The 18803-nt window shown below is 49.8% G+C and overlaps 1 protein-coding gene across 1 annotated transcript in view; it reads left to right on the top strand.

The window, feature by feature from the left end:
* Positions 1-18803, top strand: part of SPTB (spectrin beta, erythrocytic) — a 121595-nt gene that overhangs the window by 43876 nt on the left and 58916 nt on the right. Inside the window, exon 2 of the mRNA XM_089907839.1 lies at positions 11721-11919. Within this exon, the coding sequence (XP_089763965.1) occupies positions 11772-11919 (148 nt within the window). The 5' untranslated portion in view covers positions 11721-11771. The remainder of the gene's footprint in view (positions 1-11720; positions 11920-18803) is intronic.

Raw genomic sequence — 18803 nt, 5'->3', positions numbered from 1 at the left:
TAAAGAGCCAAGTCTTTTTCCTGAGGACCGTGGGCGGCAGAGTGACTGCATGAGCCAGCAGCTGGTGCGTCCCCATCAGCAGAGTCCAGGGAAGGAGGCTGAAATGGATTCTAGTGGCCGAGGGGTGCTCTCTGAGCAGACTGGGAGGTTGTGCACAGGCGGACCGGCTCTGCCAAACCTGGAAAGGCTGCGTTTGCCTTTGCTGCGAGACTGGAGCCTTGCAGGCAGCTTCCTGTATGTGTCCAGAGGACAGCCCCACTGCGCCGGGCTCATGCCCTGGCCAAAGGTGGGAAAATCCTCCAGCCAGCGCCCGTCCCCTCAGGAGTCCTTGTGGGCCTGAGCAACTTTTAAAAGATTAATTTTAACTGAATTATTTTAAAAGCTCTAACATGAATGAATGCTGAATTGGCACCCATAACATATATTATTTATAGTTTCAACTTTTAAAATAGATCTCTTTGTGTAGCAGAGCTGTACAGATAGAAACCATTCTATGAGTGATGTTTCTGTGACACAAGAAAGAATATATAAAAGACTTCTCAGCTAAGTGGAGTGGGGCTTCCCTGTCTAGAAGAGTTCTGGGTGAGAACGGCTGCTTTCATCAATGTTTCTGGTGAGAAAATTGAGGTGTGGGTTGAGTCGGAGCTGCTCTGAAAGGTTTCAAGATTGGTTTGTAGGCGTTGGGCCCTGTTGCCACTGCCTGTTCTTTTGCCACCACAGTCCAGCAAAAGAGGAAGAGACGGCGGCAATGTGAGATTGAGGCACAAGGGCAACAGTGACACTGTCAGGGCATCGATGACCAGCCTGCATCCACAGCACTCCTGCTACGGGCCATGTTTCAAGCCCCTTCACCACCTTGACCTCCAAATTGGCCTCCAAATAGTGTGTCCTCTGCAGGAGCTGCTCTTGTCCTCTTCAGGGCAGTACTCTGCATTTCTCAGTTCTCACCCATTTGTTCAGTATTTTTTATCCCCATTTCGTGTACCTGGCATTATGCTGGGCAATTGGGACAAAAAAAATGATTAAGGATGTCCCTGGCTTCAAGTAGCTTATGGACTATTGAGAAAGACAGAAAAATAGATTATTCTCCTATATTGTGGCTAAGTGCTTTGATGACAATGAGCACTGAGTGTGATGGGAGCCTGGAAGAAGTGCTCCCACCTCCCACTGCTGCAGGGGATGGGGGTGAAGATGGGGAGCTTTCTCGAAGAAAGCAAAGGCTAAGACGAGTTCTGAAGGATAAGAAATTATTCTGAAAAAGAGGGAGTGTGTTCCAGGCTTAGGGAACAGCATGTGCAAAGAGCGTGTCCAGAGAGAGCTGGGGACCTGAATAGAGTTCGTTATGGCTGGAAAGTAGGGTTGCGGAAGTAGGGAGGGTTGGATAGAATAGTGTTCAGGGAGGGGATAGATCACAAAGGGCTCTGACTCTGATTTATGATGGATTTTAAACTTTCTTCTGAGATAGAGAGGAGCTATTAAAGTATGGAAGTGACCTCATATTTATATTCTAAGATGATCTTTCTGGCCACAGTGTAGAGGATAGGTCAGGATGGTAGGCAAAAGAGCAAATATGGGTGCAAAGAAATCAGCAGGAAGCCACTAGACTTGAGATGACAGTGGTGAGAAGTGAAGGGGAGCAGTGGAGACAAAGAAGAATGGAGATTTGAGAGATATTGAGGAGACTGAGTTGATGAGATACTGGGTTCTATCACCCCAGGTTTGGGTTTGGGCCATTGGGATATTAGTGGACTAGGAACATGGCAGGAAGGACTGGGACTGGGTTGGTGATAGAGTCAACTGGGAATAATGCTGAGTGTGAGAGGCCTGTGGGCCTTCCAGATGGATGTTCAGAAGGCAGTTGGATGTGATGGATGGGAGTTGCAGAGAGGTCATGCAAGGTGAAGGTCACGAAGTCATTCACGTGAGGTGGTCATTCAGGTCATGGGAGTGCAGGAGATTGTCTAGAAACAGCGAGTAGACAGAGGAAGAATGGAAGGGGCCCAGGACAGAACTCTGGGGAACATCACCATTCAAGGGACAGGTAGAGGAAGAGTAGCCCCCAGAGCAGGCCAAGGAGAAAGGCCAGAGAGTTAAAGGAGAACAAGGAGCATGTCCTGGAAGACAAAGGAAGTGGTTTCAGGAAATTTTGGAATGGCTAACAGAGCTTAAGGCTTCTGAGAAGTCAAGATAAGACCTGAAAAGCATCTGTTGTTTTAAGGAACAAGGAAGGGAGCTGTCAGTGAATAGCTTCAAGAATAGTTCAAGAATAGCCTCATGAACTAATAGGGAAGCCAGCTTTCAGTGCAGTAAGGAGTGAGTTGTTATGGGATGAGGAAGTTCTCATGAATATAGTTAAATACACTGTATCTATTTTTACTTTAGGAGCAGAGGCCTCATCATACCTCTCAGTTCATCGTCATCACTTTCTAGGCAGGGCATCTCCCCTGGTTGGTTGGTTGGTTGGTTTCCTTTTATCTCCATTTCCCTTTTCCATTTCCCTAAGTCCACCTAGAGACAACCATTTTCATGTGTTTAAGAGTTTTTCTTTTGTTTATATCCTTATAATATGTATACTGTTTTATGTGCATATGTTTTGAAATTATTCAGTGGTGTGTTATAGATCTCATTCTGTTTCTTTATTTTCTCCACTATTTTTTAAGATCCTCCAGTGCTGCCATGTGTCCTGCATGTGTCCATTCACCACATTTTACTGTCCATCTCCCAGTGATGGACACACAGGTTATCTTCACCTCCCCACCACCACAGTCAATGCTGCAGTGAACTTCCTTGCATATGTCCCCTTTTTGACTTGTGTGAGAATTTCTTTGGTCTGTATGCCTACGAACAGGGTTGTAGATACGTAACCTGCCTGAGAACTGCAGACTGCCTTCCAGAATGGCTGGGCCACTCCGCACTCCCACCAGTAGTACACAAGGTATCTGTGCTGCACACCACCGTCTACACCTCGTGTTACCCAGCTTGATAATGTTTGCCTCTGGTGTCTCCTTATTTTAATCAGCACTTGTTGGTTAGCTAATGAACTTGAGTATCTCTTTTTAGGGTCTTAACCTTTTGGATTTCCTCTTCTGTAAATCACCTGTTCTTATTCTTGGCAACTTTGTCAAGAAATTTGGCTTTGAAAGGGAGGAAAGAGAGGACGGAAAGGAGGAGTTTTACTTAAGATGAGAAAGACTTGAACATATTAAAATGAAGATGGAAGGGAGAAGAAGCTAAAGATTCATCTTCTTCCCAGGATTGGAAGGATGGCCTGAAGGAAGGGTAGTGAGGATCTGGCCCCACCCAGCAATAAACATGAGACTGGGGGAGGGAGCAGGACTGAGGAGGGAGAGTCGGTGCACAGACCATCAGCAGCTTTCCCTGAGCCCACCGTGACTGCCCCCTCCACTTGCTGGTCATAGAAGCAGTGGAGGATCCATGGAGCTGAATAGGAGGGGTAAGGTGACCTCCTTCCTATTCTAGGAAAACGTTATATTGTGTTTCTAAATGTTTGAAAGTTATATTTGTTTTAAATTGCAAGGAGAGGTGCCTGAATTTCAGCATACGGGATGTGGCACAAATAAAGTTGTAGAGGCACATGGTACAAAGGTGGGGGGTGCAGGACACGTGGACCCTCTTGGTTGGAGCAGAGATGGCATAAGAGAGAGTATGAGCTCAGCACCAACTGGTGTAGGACCCTGGATTAGACTGTGCGTTAGAGAGTTGCTGAAAGCTATGGAGTAGAGGCGAGTCATTATGAGGAGGGCTGTGTAGGATGGATTGAAGAGGCCCAAAACAGACAAAGTTGGACCATTACCCAAGTCCAGGCGGGAAACGGTAAGGCCCTGGAGTGAAGTGGAAGCCTTAGAACATAAAGGAGCGATGGATGGAAGACACTTTACAGAGGCTTAATGACTGGCCGTGGTGATGAATCAATATTGAATAAGTGCTCAATGCACATAAGTGGGCTATGTGAATGAGTACTGCATGGATCAAGGAATAAGGTGGGATAGAGGCTCCAGAGTTTGAGCTTAGGTCTCTAGGAGGAGGAGAATATTTACTGAGCACCTGTATGTCCCAAGCACAGTGCTAGGCACTGGAATACAATAATGAATAAGACAGGCTTGCAGCTGCCTGCAAGGAACCTCTACAGTCTAGGCAGGGAGAGGCAAAAACAAAAGTAAACCAACAGATGTATGAGTAATTGCAATTATGATGAGGGCTATGAAGGGGTCAAGCAAAGTGCCCAGACTGAGGATGACAAAGGACTTAGCTTAGATGTGGTACTTGGGGAGGACTTCCACAGGAAGTGATACCTAAGAGGAGACTTGAGGAAGGAGGAGGAGCCAGACATGCAAAGATGCTCCAGGAAGTGTTCCAGGCCAAGGGCACAGTGTGCACAAGAGCCGGGGTGGGGTGAGGAGGGGGCGGCCTGGGGCGTGGATGCTGGTTGAGAACTGAAAGGAGACTTGCAGGATGCACGTAGGGCATGTGGTGAAGGATGAGCTTGGACTGGGAGGAAGAAGCCAGACCATACTAGGCGCTAGGGCCATGGTAACATAACCTCAAAGCGATGATCACACCTAACATAATTGACTATAATTCCTGGTCATTATCCACTATTGAGTCTATAATTCAGATACCACTGGTTGTCTAAAAAATGTGTTTTGGTGTTGTTTGATTCAAATTCCAAACAAAATACATGTTACATTCGCTATTATATCTCCTAAGTCTCTTTTCATCTACAGCAGTCCCTACCCTCTGCCTCTTTTTCAGTCTGTTTGTTTTGATGCCGTTGACTTGTTGAAAAAGTGGAGTCGGTTGTCTGCAAAAAGACCCGCCTTCCAGGTCTGCCTCTTTGCTTTCTCATGTTGTCATTTAACTTGTCTATCCATCTCCTATAATTCCTGTAAATGGGAACTTAGCTCTACAGGCTCGATCAGATTGAGGTTCAACTTTTTTGGCAAGAATGTCATAGGCCATGATGTCCTTCATATTGCATCATATCTGGAGACACACAGTATTTCATTGTCTTATTGTTAGTGATGCTACAACTCATCAGTGAATTCAGGTGTTGGGAACTTGATTCCATTGTATAATTCTCCATCAATCTGTTATCTAATGGTTTTATTTTTTGATTATCTTTTCTGAATCAATTGTTTCATGAGAAATATCTCACCTTTTATTTCAAATTAATTATTTCAACCTATTTTTTTAGAATTTCTTTTATTGAAGTATAGTTGATTTTACAATGTTGTGTTAGTTTCTGGTGTACAGCGAAGTGATTCCATTATGCATACACATTCTTTTTCCTATTCTTGTCCATATGGTTTATTACAGGATATTGAATACAGTTCTCTGTGCTGTACAGTAGGACCTTGTTGTTTATCTATTTTATATATAGTAGTTTGTATTTGCTAATCCCAAACTCTTAATTTACCCCTCCCCCACCCCTTTCCCCTTTGATAACCATAAGTTTGTTTTCTATGTCAGTGAGTCTGTTTCTGTTTTGTAGGTAAGTTCATTTGTGTCATATTTTAGACTCCACATATAAGTGATATCATATATTTGTCTTTCTCTGTCTAACTTACTTCACTTAGTATGATAATCTCTAGGTCCATCCATGTTGCTGCAAATGGCATTATTTCATTCTTTTTTATGGCTGGGTAATATTCCATTGTATATATGTACCACATCTTCTTTATCCATTCATCTGTCGATGGACAGTTAGGCTGTTTCCATGCCTTGGCTATTGTGAATAGTGCATGCATCTTTTTGAATTATAGCTTTGTCCGGATATATGCCCAGGAGTGGGATTGCTGGATCATATGGCAACTCTATTTTTAGTATTTTGAGGAACTTTCATACTGTTCTCCATAGTGGCTGCACCAATTTACATTCCCAGCAGCAGTGCAGGAAGATTCCCTTTTCTCCACACGCTCTCCAGCATTTGTTATTTGTAGACTTTTTAATGATGGCCATTCTGACCGGTGTGAGGTGATACCTCACTGTAGTTTTGATTTGCATTTCTCTAATAATTAGTGATGTTGAGCATCTTTTCATGCGCCTGTTGGCCATCTGTATGTCTTCTTTGGAGAAATGTCTATTTAGGTCTTTTGTCCATTTTTTGATTGGGTTGTTTGTTCTTTTGTTGTTGAGTTGTATGAGCTGTTTGTATATTTTGAAAATTAAGCCCTTGTCAGTTGCATCATTTGCAGATATTTTCTCCCAGTTCATAGGTGTTTCAGCCTATTCTTGACCACTTCGAATGTTGAGGCCACACTACCTCCCTGTGCAGTTTTCATCAGAGAAGAGAGAGGTAACTGTGGGTGTTCTAGAAAAGTCTTCTTGGAAGAACAGGAATTGGGCATTCAGCTTTTCAATTCAACTATCATAGAATTACTACTTATTTTGGGGGAGGAGGCCAGCGACTATCTTGAAAGAAATGAGTCAGGAGGGATAAGAAGTAGGACTGGATTGTAATAGCTTTCTGTACGTGTAGCTATGGAGCCCAAGAATCCCAATAGAAGATAATCTTTGAAAATTACATATATTAAGAGGACCATCTCTCCCCTCTCCTTTAATCATTCCCAGTGGACATTTGCCTCTGTGTTGGACGTGAGGTGCTGATAGGTGGTGTTAAGATAGAAGGCTGATGGGCCAATCCCTATATCAGAGCTGAGCAGCACCTGTTCCCCATTCAAATCCCTGTAAGAACTGTCGGGGCCATGATCCCTCCCCTCCTCCCCCATCCAAGCAGCTGCAGCATGACCGAAGCCATTTCTTAGTAGTAGATTTTTCCATGATGAGGGCAGACGAGTTGTGACATGTGGGCCTGAAGTCCCTGCCTGGTGACAGAAACTGGAGCAGAAGGATTAAAATGACCAAACAGCAGTGGACTAGAATGACCAGGATGTTGCAAATGTACAGGCATCCTTGATGGTGGCAACCATGGATAGGAATCTTGAGACTTTAAGAACCCCCAAACCGCACCCTCCTAATGATGGACTGGAAGCCAGGCTGGGTCAGAATGGGAACGGTAGAGTGTGGGGAAGCAGAATGTGCTCTGGGGAGAAGCAGCAGCTTGGCCCAGGCACTGCTGGTGATGTCCATCTGCTGGAAAGTTCACCCACAGGTGGTATGCTTGCCCGGGCCTCATTGTCACCCTATGGTCCTGAAGCGCCCCTACTCTGCTGTGCTGGGAGCCGTGTGCTTAGTCTTAGCCGTAATGAGACTGAGCCGTAATTTCTAGGTGGAGACGTCTGCTAGACGGATGGAGGTGCCAGGCTGGAGATGGGGGATGGGGAGGAAGTTGGGGCTGGCTATAGATTTAGAGTACCCTGCACTGGGCAGCTCACTGGTTGTCCTGATGTTTTAGTGAGTGTTTAACTATTCTTTAAGGTGGCTGTGAATATGCAATGAGATTATGATCAAAGGGAGTAGAAGAACGTTCTGTTTTGGTAAAAGCATTGGCAGAAAATTTCCAGGGAAACTTTAGGATTTAATCTTTTGACCTGGGTTGCCATAGTACCAAAACATGTTAAAAGCAGGTTTGGGGTAGCATAAAGGGGCAGAACAAAATAGGAAGCAAGTGAGGGGGTCAAACCTTACAACTAAAGAGAAAATAAAGATAGAGAAGGTCTAAATTCTCGGTTTAAGGAAGACTGTATTTAAGCTATTGCAGTAGCCTGCACCGGTGACCCTGCTAAGGAAACACAGCATCAGCCTGTATTTCCCCCATTTCTCACTCCTGGACTTTGTTGCTGCTCACGTTTGTGTGGTACAGGAAAGAGGGGATAGGGCTGGGAGGGAAAGAAAAGAACATCCGTCCTCTGCTGCTCAGCGCTATGGGAAGGGCTGAAGTGAGCTCTACCTAGGACTCTGGCAGCACCCTGCAGGCGGGGAAAGGAGCTGCCACGGCGGCCACCTCCTGGGTTCCTACCCGCCCTGGGAATTAACTGAGCATAGCACGTGGGCTTGACATTCCGAGGCCTAACACCTGATCTCAGAAGCAGACGGGGCCCTGGGCACATGAGCGAAGGGCAGAGCTGTGGGTTGCATCAGTGATGTTGTGAAATCCATTTCCCAGGCAGGCGCTCCTTCTGCAAGTGAGTGCCCTGTGCGATCACATGAGCTTTTCAGTACTGAGCTGTGGGCAAGTCTTCTAGGCACCCATCCCACTCAAAGTGTAACCTGGGGTCAGGGGGCGGCAGAAGCTCGCCGTGTGAGGCTGGGCCTCGGACTGTGCTTTTGGAGACGGGCCTGCCCCGCTACTGAACAGGCAGGTTGATGGACAGGGAAGGTGGGCTCTCCTGGGCGCGGAGTCCCACAGACCACAGAAGACCCACCTACAGTCTGACGAGGGTCTGGTGGGTTGCAAGAAGGGCTTCTAGGGGGCTTCAGGGTGAACTGGGGAGTAAATGGACATGGAACTTCTTCTTATACCTTTTTTCCTGGGTGGGCTGGCAGGGAAGAGAGGTGCAATTTGGGGCCTATTTTTAGCCATGGAATTGCTGTCTGCCATACTCATGGAGGGCCAGTCTGGCTGCATAGATGACTTATATCCTTAAAAACGTGACTGAATCACCTTGGCTCCAAGTTCCCCTCCAATATCAACTTAAATGTCATTTCCATGACCCCCCCCATTTGGTTAGGTGTCCCCACCATGTGTCCCCAGCCTATGCTGTTCTTTTCGGTCATGGTGGTTTCTTTATTGCCATGCCTTTGAAGGGCCGTTGTGACAGTTATGGGTGCCCCTGGGTTGAATTTGGCTTCAGGCATATTTTGTTTTGTTTTATTTTCCTGGAATAACCATCTGTAGCTTCCTGTTTTCTTATTTTCTTCTCTTCTGCCTCTCACACCCGATTCTCCCCTTGCCGCTGAGCACACTGGCCCAGCCCCCAGCCCCTTGGCCCTGATGGGATGCCATCTGGGCAGGCTGCTGGGGTGGGCATGGTTGGGGGAGGGGGCAGGAGGAAGAGGGCCTCTCTTTAGTTTCTGAATCTCTTTCCTTGGTGTTTGTCTTCGGGGACCTGACCCTTCTAAAAAAAAAAAAAAAGAAAAAACACCTCGCGTTGTGTGTTTAGACGCGCACGTGTGTTTTTTTTCACGTTCCGGCAGAGCCGCTGCCCGGCTGCAGCCTCCTCCGAGCTGCAGTCGCAGGCGGCACGGGCGTTTTTAAGCAGGGTGACTTGCTGTCGAGTGGCTGCTCTTCTGCTCCCGGGGCCATCAGTCTTGTCTTGAACGCCCGGTCCTGCTGGTCTGCCCGCTCAGGCTCATCTTTCTGGGGCAGACTTATTTACGGAGCCGCGGCAAAGGTAATCTCACTCCCTGGGCCCCGCGGCCTGGGCCCCTCTCAGCCACGCTTAAAAATAGCCTGAGACGAGAAGGAGAGCCAGGGTCTGGTTACCTCCTGCACGCACGATCCGATCTCACCTCGCCGTCTGCATCTGGCAGCTCGGCCCTGCTCAGGGGCCAGTGGTCAGCCTGTCAGCCCCTCCCCACTCACAGCTCCAAGCTGGTGGTGGTTTCCCTTAAGGGAAGTAGGGAAGGGTGTGGTGGAGGGGGGGAGGGGGGAGCGGGGAGCGGGGAGGGCCCTCCCAGCCACCTCTGCGGGGCCAGCCGAGTGGGACATCTCAGCCCTGGAAGCAGCGCGTCTGTGCAAGACGACAGGCTGTCAGAAGGGACGAGGGTGTGCTGGGTCCCAGGCCTGGAATCACGCGGGTACCCGGTGGGGTGATGGCTGGCTCCCCTGCCTTCCCCCACCCCGCCCCCTGCCTGCCGCATGAGTAGCAAACACCTTGGCCAAGCCCTGGAAGCCGGGGAGTGCCCTCTGACCCCGTGTGCCATGTTCGTTCCCCACCTGCTTTCGTAAAGTGGCCTCTTCCCAGTCTGGCCTCTTCCCGGCCGCCGCAGTAATTCCCGAGATGACCTTGGGGAGGCCTCATCCTAGGAGGCCTTGGTTTCCTCCCTTATGCAGTTAGGGTGGATAATTCTGGCTCCTCCTGTCTTACCGCAAAGGCCTGCGGTGGGATTGATTCATCAGATGGGGGAAAAAGAGCCTGAAGTGATTCAGTCTGAAAAATAAGGGCTCTGCGGCTGCAGTCACGCTTGGATTGGTGAACTGGCTTCACTTCTTCCTCAAGCGTGTGCCTGCTTGGGTGGTGAGTGTGTGTGCTGGACTGAGTGCGTGTGTGATGTGCATGTGTATGCACGGGCTCCGGGAGAGAGTGGCTTACCTCACAGCTCACTCGCTGTCGACACTTGTCATTTGTCTGCCTCACATCCTCCCCTACTCCCACCCCTTTTGTTCTCTTGGATAGGAAGGCTCTGGGCTCCCTGTTCTGTGTCACAGACTTGATCTTGGAGTCCTGTAAGCTCCCTGGGGAGAGGACTGAAGGGCAGATACAGGGGAGGAAGTTAAGACTGAAGGGAAGCCAGTCTTTTTCCAAAGGCCCAGGACATTGAGGACCCAGCCCGGCCTCTCTAGCCTCCTGTCCCGCTTTTCTCTCTGACCTTGCCCTCACCTCCAGTTATATCGTAAGGTTCCTAAGTTTTGCCATGCCCTTTCTTGCCTTCAGAACAGTGCACCTGCTCGTTATTCCTTTTGTTTGGACCCGTTCCTTTCCACCTATCCCTTTATAGGATGCCTCCAAGCTTCCTCTAGGAATCAGCTCAAACTCTCCTTCCCCGGATACCCAGCCTCTAGCACGAGTCCCTCACGCTCCCTCATCCTTTCCTAGTTGTGGCACAGCATCACACCTTATTGTAACTGCTTCTTCAATCCTCTGTCTTGCTGCCAGAGTAGAAGCGCCACAAGGACAGGGCCCTTCCTGTCTTACTCATAATTGCCTGGCACAGTGCCTGCCACCTCGTAGGGACTTGGCGCATCTTTGAAATAATCATGAATGAATGAGCATCGTGAATGAATGACAGGCAAGTGAGGAACCCAGTGCTCCCGATGCCCATGTTCATGGCACAGATGAACACACACAGCTCCGCTGTCGGTGGGATCCCCTCACCACTGCACACCACCATCATGCCTGGGATGCAACAGGAGAGCTTGTCCAAGCACCTGGGCGTACTTCAGAGAAAGCAAAACCAAGGGCCCAGCTTTCTGAATGTTTGCTGCAGGGAAAGAACTCGGAGGGTTCTTGGGCAGCCACTGGGAGGAGTTAACTTTCCCCAGTACAGCTGCCGGGGCTGGTGGCACCAGTGGCATCTTAAAGCTCATGCTCTCCTCTCTCCCCACTGATTCATGTTTGAGTCAGACTCAGCCAACTCCCAGCTTCTCCCCTCTCCTGCCCTGTCCCCACCTCCCCACCAGGTTGGGTCCTGGCCCCAGTCCACAGGGTGGAGCTGCTATTCCCAGCTCGTCCATGCCATGCCAGCCTCTGACTCCCAGGAGAGCCAGCCCCCTCGGTGGCCGAGGCAGCGGGCCTGCCTGCGACTGACGTCTCCACCTGCTGGCTGTCCTGACCCTCGCTGCCTGCAGCTCTCCGTCCCCGCCGCCACTGCCGCCGTTACCATTGCTGCTGCTGCTGCTGCATTATTTTATACCTGACAACCTGGAGACCCTGGGTAGGAAGCATGGCCAGGCAGAGGGCGCCGTGTGCTGCTCCCGCAGGATCTACTCCTGTTGGACGCTCCAAATAAGTTTCCCCTGAGACAAAGTCCAAGGGGGTGGGCACTAACCCTCTGACTATGTTGCTGTCCGCCCCCAGGGACCCTTCCATGAAGACTGAGGCAGGCGTAGCTGCTGAGAGCCTGCTGACATGACATCGGCCACGGAGGTTGAAAACGTGGGCAACCAGCCACCGTACAGCCGGATCAATGCGCGCTGGGATGCCCCGGACGATGAGCTGGATAATGACAACAGCTCAGCCAGGCTCTTTGAGAGGTCCCGGATCAAGGCCTTGGCAGGTACTCTTTGGGGCCGTGGCGGTTAGGGGAGCCGCTCGCCTAATCCCGAGGTTCACTGCCCTTCCCGCCTGTGGTGAATCCTCTGTGTGCGTTGGCGTGAGCCCTAGCAGAGCGGTGATGGAGACATGGCTGCGTGGCTCAGAGGCCAGGGCCCCTCGGGAGGGAGCACAGATCAGGCAGCCTTTCCTCCCACATGTCCCCCACTTCCTCCCAGGTGTGAGGTGCTGCAGGTGGGCCCTTGGCCTCAACCTCTGTCCTGAATGACCTGTGTCCAAAGTCAGAAGTAAAAGAAAGTCTGGGCGAAAGAGTGTGTGAGGGACGGGACAGCCGGGCAGGGGTGCGTGGACCTCATCATGTACCTCGATCCCCTGCCTGGTCCTGGATAGAGGAACTGTCGTCATCTTCTCTGTGGCCCCGAAAGGAAAGGGTGATTCGATAGGAAACTGAGAACAGATAACGTCTTCCCCACACTGCCTCAGAAAGGAGGATTTTCTGGACTAAACCTCTTATCAAACTGGAATTAGATATTTTTTAAATAAATTTATTTATTTTTGGCTGCGTTGGGTCTTCGTTGCTGCGCGCGGGCTTTCTCTACTTGCGGCGCACGGGCTTCTCACTATGGTGGCTTCTCTCGTGGAGCACAGGCTCTAGAGCGCAGGCTCAGTAGTTGTGGCGCAAGGGCTTAGTTGCTCCACGGCATGTGGGATCTTCCCGGAGCAGGGTTCGAACCCGTGTCCCCTGCATTGGCAGGCGGATTCTTAACCACTGCGCCACTAGGGAAGTCCCTATTAGATTTTTACTTAGCAGGTTCATAATAGATTTGTGTGTGTGTGTCTGAGAGAGAGAGGGAGAAAGAGAGAGAGAGAGGGAGAGAGAGGGGGAATCTTTAATCTCTAGTGGAAATGGCTTCTCCTCCCCCTGCTGGCTGAGATCTGTCTGATTCTTGGGATTTTTCCCCCCTCCAACCCCTGTGACCATTGCCTCCATGGAGCCCTGCCCAGGGTAGCTATGTTCTGACCCTAAGTCCTTGACCAATAAAGAGAGTTTGGGTTACATGGGGTGGTGTATGGGTCTAAACTAGGAAAGGGGTTGGATTCCTTCACCTGCTCCACCAGTGATCGGCCCAGATCAGACTCGTTTCCCCCATCATTGATTGTTCCATCTTCTGCCTTATTTGAAGGGCACAGCTTTCCCATAAGCACTCTCTGGGATGATTCTCCCACTGCCCCTCGCTCATGGCCCTCTCTGAGGTTCCTTGTGGCCCTCTCTGAGGTTCCTTCCACCTTCTCTCCCTCCACTCTGTTCCCAGGTGCCTGGGTCTCCAACTGACCTTGAGTCATGAGCAGGGCCCCTCTGAGGCCATGATGACATTTCACCCCAGGAGTGTCTGGGTTTCCCATCCCTGTAAAAGGGATGGGGTAGCTCATTCCCTTGTCACGGTGGAGAATCTTTTCAGGTCTCAGCTGTCATCCTTTTGGTCCTTGCTCTTTGCAGGAAACTCCCTTTCTTCTTCCTTCATCTCCTCCTCACCTTCCCTTACCCCACAAAATCCTTCCTTGGTTTTCCTAGGGGATGTATAATGGCACCAACCCCAATGTAATTTTAACCTCTTTAAATAACCAAACTTGGAACCCTTGCCTTTGCCAGTCTGGTGACCTTCTTTGTGTCTCATGCTGGCTGGGTCTGGCTGCAGTGGCCCTGGGATACAGCTGGAGGGAGAGCGGTACTGTGTTCCATAAAGTTTGCCAAAGAACAGCTTGAGGAGTGGGGCTGTCTTTCGTGTTTCATGGGTAACCTGTTTTTTAAGAAATCGAGGTAAATTCCATTTTAACAATTATCGATCACATTCCTACTATGTGTAAAGCTAAACCCCTACCCAGACATGAATGTGGAGAGGAGGGAAGCACAGAGTTGGATTCAACATAGTATCTGTCCCTGAGGAGTTTATGATCTATTAGGGAAATGAACAATGTTCATCATTAATTAGCATGAGTAGAATTAGAGAAGAACTGTGGGAAAGACACAATTGAATAGCAATGAGAGAACAAAGCGGGAGATGCAGGGAGCATCAGGGACTTGTCTATGGAAGAGGCGGCCCTGGGGCCGGAGATCGAAGGGTGTGTGTGGCTCTAACAGGCCGATGGGCCAACAGTTGGTCCAGTTGGTGGGTCTGTGTGGTAGCCTGGCCTGAGTGATGCGCAGCCTGGGAACTGGTGGAACTGGGTTGAGCAGGAAAGGGCCTCCATCAGCCTTGCCTGTTCCTCGCTACGAGTGTGCATCTCATCTATCAAAGCATCTGAAAGCCCCCCAGAAGGAGAGGAACCGCAGAGTGTAGAGCTGCATGCCTGGATCCTAGTCATTTAGAACATCTGGCTAACAAGTAAACATGCAAGTTTGGGGTCCGTTCAGGATTTTTTAAAACAAAGAAAACCCTAACCAGTTTACTGAATTTCCTCTCCTGAGAGCCCACTCTGAGTGACCTGTGGGAGAAACTAAAGCTTTGAGAAGGTCCAAAGTAGAGTGGTTGGGTAGGCAGAGCAGAGAAAGGGAGCGTCAGTCTCCCACACCCACCTCCCCACTGGTTTTAACTTCTTGACGTTTCTCTCTTCAGTGCCATCTTTGGGGCTGCCTTGGCAGTCTAGGCGGGGTCAGCCTTTCCAAAGAGGCTTAGGAAGCAGAGGCTGCCTTTGGTCCCTATTATTCCAGCGTGCTCTGAGGCCACTCCCCCACTCCCAGGAGTACTACGGCAAGGAAGGCGTGCAGCCCTGTATTTCTTAAAAGATGGCGGTGATCTGCTTTGTACGTATACATGGCAGCGTTGGAGATGTTGGCCCGGTCTTTCCCATCTCAAATCGAAGGTCCTGGGGTGAGGAGGAAAATGTCACAAGACCCAGATTGAGATCCTGGTTCCACTGCTAATGCTACTGCCATGGAGGACAGTTCAGTCAATCTCCTGGGTTTTTCTTTTTATAAGTTTATTTTATTTATTTTATTTTTGGCTGCGTTGGGTCTTCGTTGCTGAATGTGGACTTTCTCTAGTTGCTGCGAGCCGGGGCTACTCTTCGTTGTGGTGCGCGGGCTTCTCATTGCGGTGGCTTCTCTTGTTGGGAGCACTGGCTCTAGGCACGTGGGCTTCAGTAGTTGTGGCACAGGGGCTCAGTAGTTGTGGCTCACGGGCTCTAGAGCACAGGCTCAGTAGTTGTGGCTCACGGGCCTAGTTGTTCCGCGGCATGTGGGATCTTCCCGGACCAGGGCTCGAACCCATGTCCCCTGCATTGGCAGGTGGATTCTTAACCACTGCGCCACCAGGGAAGCCCCCAATCTCCTGTTTTACGCAAGGAAGACAGTAGTATTTTCCCAGGGTAGTTGTGAAGATCAAGTAAGATAAGGTTTATGAAAGTTATTTTATTAATAATATACTAGGTGAATGTTAGTATTTATAGGAAATCTTCTTAGGAATAGTATCTTTCTTTTTTTTTTTTTTTTTTGGCTTTGCAGCTTGTGGGATCTCAGTCCCCCCACCAGGGATCGAACCTGGGCCCTTGGCTGTGGAAGCGCTGAGTCCTAACCACTGGACCGCCAGGGAACTCCCAGGAATAGTATCTTTCTGTCCCTTCTCTTCTCCCAACTTCAGATATTCAAGTTCATCAGCTCAGTCAATGTCCCAGTGACCTTGGCCTGTTCCAGGGCCAGTTTCTTCCCTCTTAACTCCCACCCTCCTTCATCTTAGAAGGCTTGGGTTGGAAAAAAGAGCCAGGGACCAGCGAAATTAGGCTAATGCTTGCACTTCGAGCTCTTGGCTTGGTCCCCAGGGACCCAGGGGCCATGGGGATGAAGCCCACTGCTGTGCAGATCTTTCTCCAAAGGCATCCAGCCTAGACCCCAGGTGTGTGTCTGCCATCAGCTGGGTGACAGGAAGGCCCAAGAAACCAGAGGACGGTGAGGCCCTGTGAGATGCTCTTCCTAGTATGGCAGCTCCTCCTGGTCCCTCTCTGCTTAGTGACCTGTGGTTAGAAGACTTGCATTAGGTTAGCTGGACTCCATCTCTTCTGCCTCTTAAGTCATCTTCCTCTCAGCTCCAAAGGAAGCACTCCCTATTCAGCCTTTCAGACCATTCACGGCTCTTCCACCCAGGGCCGAAATAAACAAGCCATCTGGTTATTCTGCCTGGAAACTGCCACGTTGGTATACAAATACCTGACTCCTCTCCAGAATGAATTACTCTGGGTTCGAAACTGGATCAGCCTGACTAAAGTGAAAGGGGTGGTGGGTAAGAAGACACTGCAGGAGGCTCCTGGATGGGGATGGATTTGACCTTGACATGCCAAGGGGAGAGTTGGGGGCCCAGCAGGAATATTTGCAGGTAGGTCCCTGGGCAGATGTTGCGCTCAGTGTCAGCCTCTAAAGCTGACAGCGCTTCCTGAGGTTCAGCGGTGGCTAAGTCCTGAGCCTTCTTCCTGAACGGGAGGCCATTCTCTGCTTCGATGACTGCCTCTGGCCCCCTCCTACTTTTCAGACTTTCTTTGAAAGTTAGAGGAAGGGGAGCAGCTGGAAAGCCCAAGTTCCTATCCCTCCAAGAGGTTCCAGCCTTCGCGTTTCAGTAAAAAAAAAAAAAAAATCTCCCAGTGTCTCCTCGAGCCATCCTCATCGTCACTCACCCCGTTTCCTGTCCTTCACACTGGGCGCCATTAGGCAAACATTTGTGGGTCTGAATGAGGGATGAAGCACTGCAGGCTGCGGGGAATTTTCGGCCGGAACGCCTGCCCTTTGTGCCCTCTTTCCTCATCCCAGAGGAGGCCTCTGCCTGCACACACCCTCGCACCTGGTTGTGTACCCCTGTGATTTGGGTGAGGATGCTGCCTCGGGGCAGATGTGGCCACACTGGGCGGGGATGGTGGTGGTGGTGGTGGAGGGTTTGGAGGAAGGCAACAGAAAGATGCCCTGAAAAGAGAAACCTTGTGCATTAGCCTCCATCGCACATCCCCTGCCTGCCTTATGCACGCACACAGCTCAGCCTCCCCGCATCCCAAGCGCCGCCCGCTGCGTGATTTCCAGCTCACTGATGCAGACGCATCTGGAAGATTGCAGTGCAGAGAGCAGGCTGGGGCCTCCTGAGGAGGCTGTGAGGAGGGGAGGACCCGACACGTCCTTTCTCCCCTTATTTGGCTCATTGAACAATTACTAAGGGACAGACTACACAGAGCCTCCCTTTTAAGACAAAATGCACAAAATTATGTAGCCCACTCTGCTTGTGCCTTTAAATCAGAATCCAAGTCATGTTTCAAACTAGAGACGTGCTTCCTTTCCACATTCTCTCTTTGTAGCCTTCTTACGAGAAATGAGGTGAGGCCAGAGGTGAGGTTGCTTTAGGACAATTCAGAGAACGCAACAGGGCAGCGGGTGCACTGCAGGCCGTGTCCCTGTACCCTGAAGCACATGGTTGCTGCCACTCTGCACCTTGAATGTCTTCCAGACCCACTGTGCCCAGGCCCCAAGGTTAAAGTCTGCGACCGGCAGGTATTCCATCAGAGCTTTAGGACAGTGGTCCTCAGACCCTGGCACTCCCTGCCCACCGGCCTGGACCCTCCGGAAACTCCCCAGAGAGGGTGGTATGGGCTCCTTCCTGACTCTGGTGGCAAAAAGTGACGCTTAGTCTCACCCCACCTGCACCAGGATTACTCTGAGCCCAGGTGCCCCAGTTGTGTGAGAAGGGCTTTGTGTCTAAAGGGTGAATGATTTCTTTCAGAGAGCAGGATTCCATCACAGTTGTGCCAGGAGGGGTCAGCAGCTTCTTGGCAGCCTGTTAAGTTGACAGTTTCAAAAACAGCTGCTGGAGACCAAGGCATCAGGTGTGCATGGCCCAAATGTCTCTCTTAAGCTACCTATGAGAACAAAGATGGTGTCATTAACGAGAAATTTTTAAAATGTTTTCTTCTCAGATTTCAAAACATGGAGTGGAGTTCTATTTAGAGACTAGATATTGGGAAAATGTACTATTCACAGAAATATCTTTAATCGTCGGCAATCATTTTAATGTGCTGTCAGAAGAAAAAAATAATTGGCTCAGCAGCTCTTGGAGGTCAGCCATTGTAAGTTCTCCTTCTTCCCCTGAGACAGGCCACTGTGCAGAGAAACCTGCCAGTTACCTGTGTAGACCAACCTACGAGGGAGGCCAGTGTGCCACCTGCACTGTGTGGTCCGGGGCAGTTTCCCCTGCCCAGGACATAACACTTCCTCCCATTGTCCCCTCTTGATAAAAGCTGTTCCTCCTCTTTGAGAATGCTTTGCAGAACCACAGCTGTTCCCCTGTTCTGGGTGACTGCTATCTACCATCATGAAGATGCTTTATCAAATATTAATACACTGAGGTTAATAATGAGACTCTGTTCCCTCCCCATGCGGCGCAGTCTGAGTGAGCCATGTTAATAGCCTCCTCCATCTTTGGGACATTCCTATGGGCTGTCAGCTTCATTCCCAAGGGCAGGTTCTGATACCAGGCCTGGACTGTGCTTTTGGCTCCTGGGAGCAGCCAGCACTCCCTCCCTTCTCCCCCCCATGGGGTCCCCCCTGCGTGCTGCTTGGCTGAAGAGATGCCAAGAATGTCATTTTCAGAGCATCTGTGGCAATTGTTCATTTTCCCTTTTTATCATGTCACTGAGAAAGAATGACAGGGAGGCTGGTAGCAGCTTCGTCTCTGGGAGAATTTTGCCTCCAAACCCTTTGGCCTTCAGACTCTGGAAACTGGATCAACCAGGGCACCTTGTTCTACAGTCTAGTGAGAAATAGATCAGATAATCACACATGTGTCTTTGTACATATAGACATGTATGTCATGACAAATGATGATAAATGCTATTAACTGGGAACTGTGCGTTTATAACATA

Source organism: Delphinapterus leucas, chromosome 2 (genome assembly GCF_059928025.1).
Source record: "Delphinapterus leucas isolate spDelLeu-1000000601 "Yukka" chromosome 2, BTC_Dleu_Yukka2, whole genome shotgun sequence".
NCBI classification, from domain to species: Eukaryota; Metazoa; Chordata; class Mammalia; order Artiodactyla; family Monodontidae; genus Delphinapterus; species Delphinapterus leucas.
This window is presented reverse-complemented; position numbering and strand designations above follow the sequence as displayed.